Source organism: Terrapene carolina, unplaced genomic scaffold, assembly GCF_002925995.2.
Source record: "Terrapene carolina triunguis isolate 2854851 unplaced genomic scaffold, T_m_triunguis-2.0 Scaffold771, whole genome shotgun sequence".
NCBI lineage: Eukaryota > Metazoa > Chordata > Testudines > Emydidae > Terrapene > Terrapene triunguis.
The window spans coordinates 948,825-950,705 of NW_020665122.1; the positions used below are offsets into that span (position 1 = coordinate 948,825).

Sequence of the window (1,881 nt, forward strand, 5' to 3'; positions counted from 1 at the left end):
TCTGCTCCAGCCCCAGGGTGGGGGGCTGGCTGACTCAGGGGGGTGGGGAATGGGGCCTTTCCCTTCTAGGGGCTCTGGTTCTGCTCCAGCCCCAGGGGTGGGGACTGGTTGGCTCGGGGGCGGGATGGGGCCCGGTGACCATTGTGCACTAATGGGGCCGTGGTCCCAATTTCTAAAGCATCTTCTCCCCCCCACCCCACCCTGGGTGCACCTGCCCCCCACCCTAGGCTTGGGGAGAACAGCCAGTACTTCACGGTGAGCCCCTCGGAAGTGGGCGGCGGCAAAGGGACGCCGGAGCCCGAGACATCGGACTATCACTCGGAGTCGCCGTCGGAGAGCTCCTCGGAGGATGAGGGATCAGCCCGGCCCTCGCCGGCACCGGCCCCAGCCCCGAGCAGACCCGCCCTGCAGGAGCCCGGCAAACAGGTGATTGTGAATTGGGGGGGGCTGGGTCCTCATGGCCCGTTTGGTGCCTGAGGTGTGTAGGAGGGGAGGGGGGTCCCAGTCCCTGCTGGGAGCAGGGCTGAGACCAAGCAAACTCAACACACGCACAGGGCTGCTGAAGGTTTGAGCCAGAGGGGCCTGGAGCCCGTCTCCCCACAAGCCAGCCAGTCCACCCCCTTGGGCTGGAGCGGAGCTGGTGCCCCCTAGAGAAAGGCCCCATATCCCATTCCCCCAAGCCGTGCCCCTGCCCTGGGGACAGGTCACAGCAAATGCTCCAGAGGTGGCTGCATCTCAGCACCAGGCGAGGGGTTCCTTCAAAACCAGCCCCTGCGCCCCACCCGAGAGCTGGCTGCATCTTGGTGTCGGGCAAAGGGTTCCCGCATAAACAGCCCCCACGCCCCACCCCAGAAGTGGCTGCATCTCAGCACCAGGCGAGGGGTCCCTGCATAAACAGCCCCCACCCCAGAGGCAGCCACATCTCAGCGCCAGGCGAGGGGTCTCTGGTTATTTCAGACTCCTGCTAAGGTCTCTTTTCTCTCCTCGCAGGCCGCCGAGTTGTTCTACGTCCCGGCCCCCATGTGGGTCCCCTGCACCGCCCAGCGCCTGGTCAGCTACATCCCCACCTACCAGCCCCTCACCTTCTACTACGTCAGCGTCGGAGCAAAGCCCTCGCCGGCGAAGAGATCCAACCCCGACCGGCTGCGGCGCCTCACCCACCGGGCTGCCAAGGCTTAGGGGCGGGGCAGGGAGAGGGGAGAGCCCCCAGCCCCTCTCCCTCCTGCCCCCCATCCCTTCCCCCACAATGATCTCCACCACGCTCCCAGGTTGAGAGTGGGGGGAACTCACCACAGCAGTACAAACAGTGCCACCTGGTGGCCATGCAGCGAGCCAGGCTGGAAACGGCTGGAAGTCGGGGATGTCCTGCCTCCATCCCCCTGCCCAGCTGGCATCTTAAGGGTTCACAGCCCCTCTTCTCGTGCAGGGGGTGTGGCCCCATGGCCGTGGGGCTGAGCCAGTTGAGACTCAGTATCCTACAGGCCCATCTACACAGGCAAAGCGCACGGGCAAACTTGCTATGGAAGGGAAGCCAGGATGCCTGGGTTCTATCCCCAGTGCTGGGAGGATAATGGGGTCTAGTGGTTAGAGCAGAGGGGGCTGGGGGCCAGGACTCCTGGGTTCCATTGTCAGCTCTTCTGACCAGCTTCTGGCAAAAAAACCAAGCGCACGCACACACAGACAAAACCACCCAATATGTGCCTCAGTTTCCCCGTCTGTAAAACTGGGATCATAACACTCACCTACCTCAGATTGGTGCCGTGGTGCAAACAAACGCAGGGGCACTTTATAAAGGCTTTTTCCGTGCTGCTTTGCCGGGCAGGGGAAAGGATTATTCTAATGATTTTAATATATATGCTGTAAATAGCGAACCGCTGATAT

The 1,881-nt window shown here is 62.6% G+C and overlaps 1 protein-coding gene across 1 annotated transcript in view; it reads left to right on the forward strand.

Moving 5' to 3' along the window:
• The window catches only part of LOC112111019 (protein BTG3-like), a 2,904-nt gene extending 1,308 nt beyond the window's left edge, over window positions 1-1,596 (forward strand). The window contains exons 3-4 of the mRNA XM_029913655.1: window positions 228-426; window positions 991-1,596. Coding sequence (XP_029769515.1) covers window positions 228-426; window positions 991-1,179 — 388 coding nt within the window. The 3' untranslated portion in view covers window positions 1,180-1,596. The remainder of the gene's footprint in view (window positions 1-227; window positions 427-990) is intronic.
• Window positions 1,597-1,881: the final 285 nt, after the last annotated feature.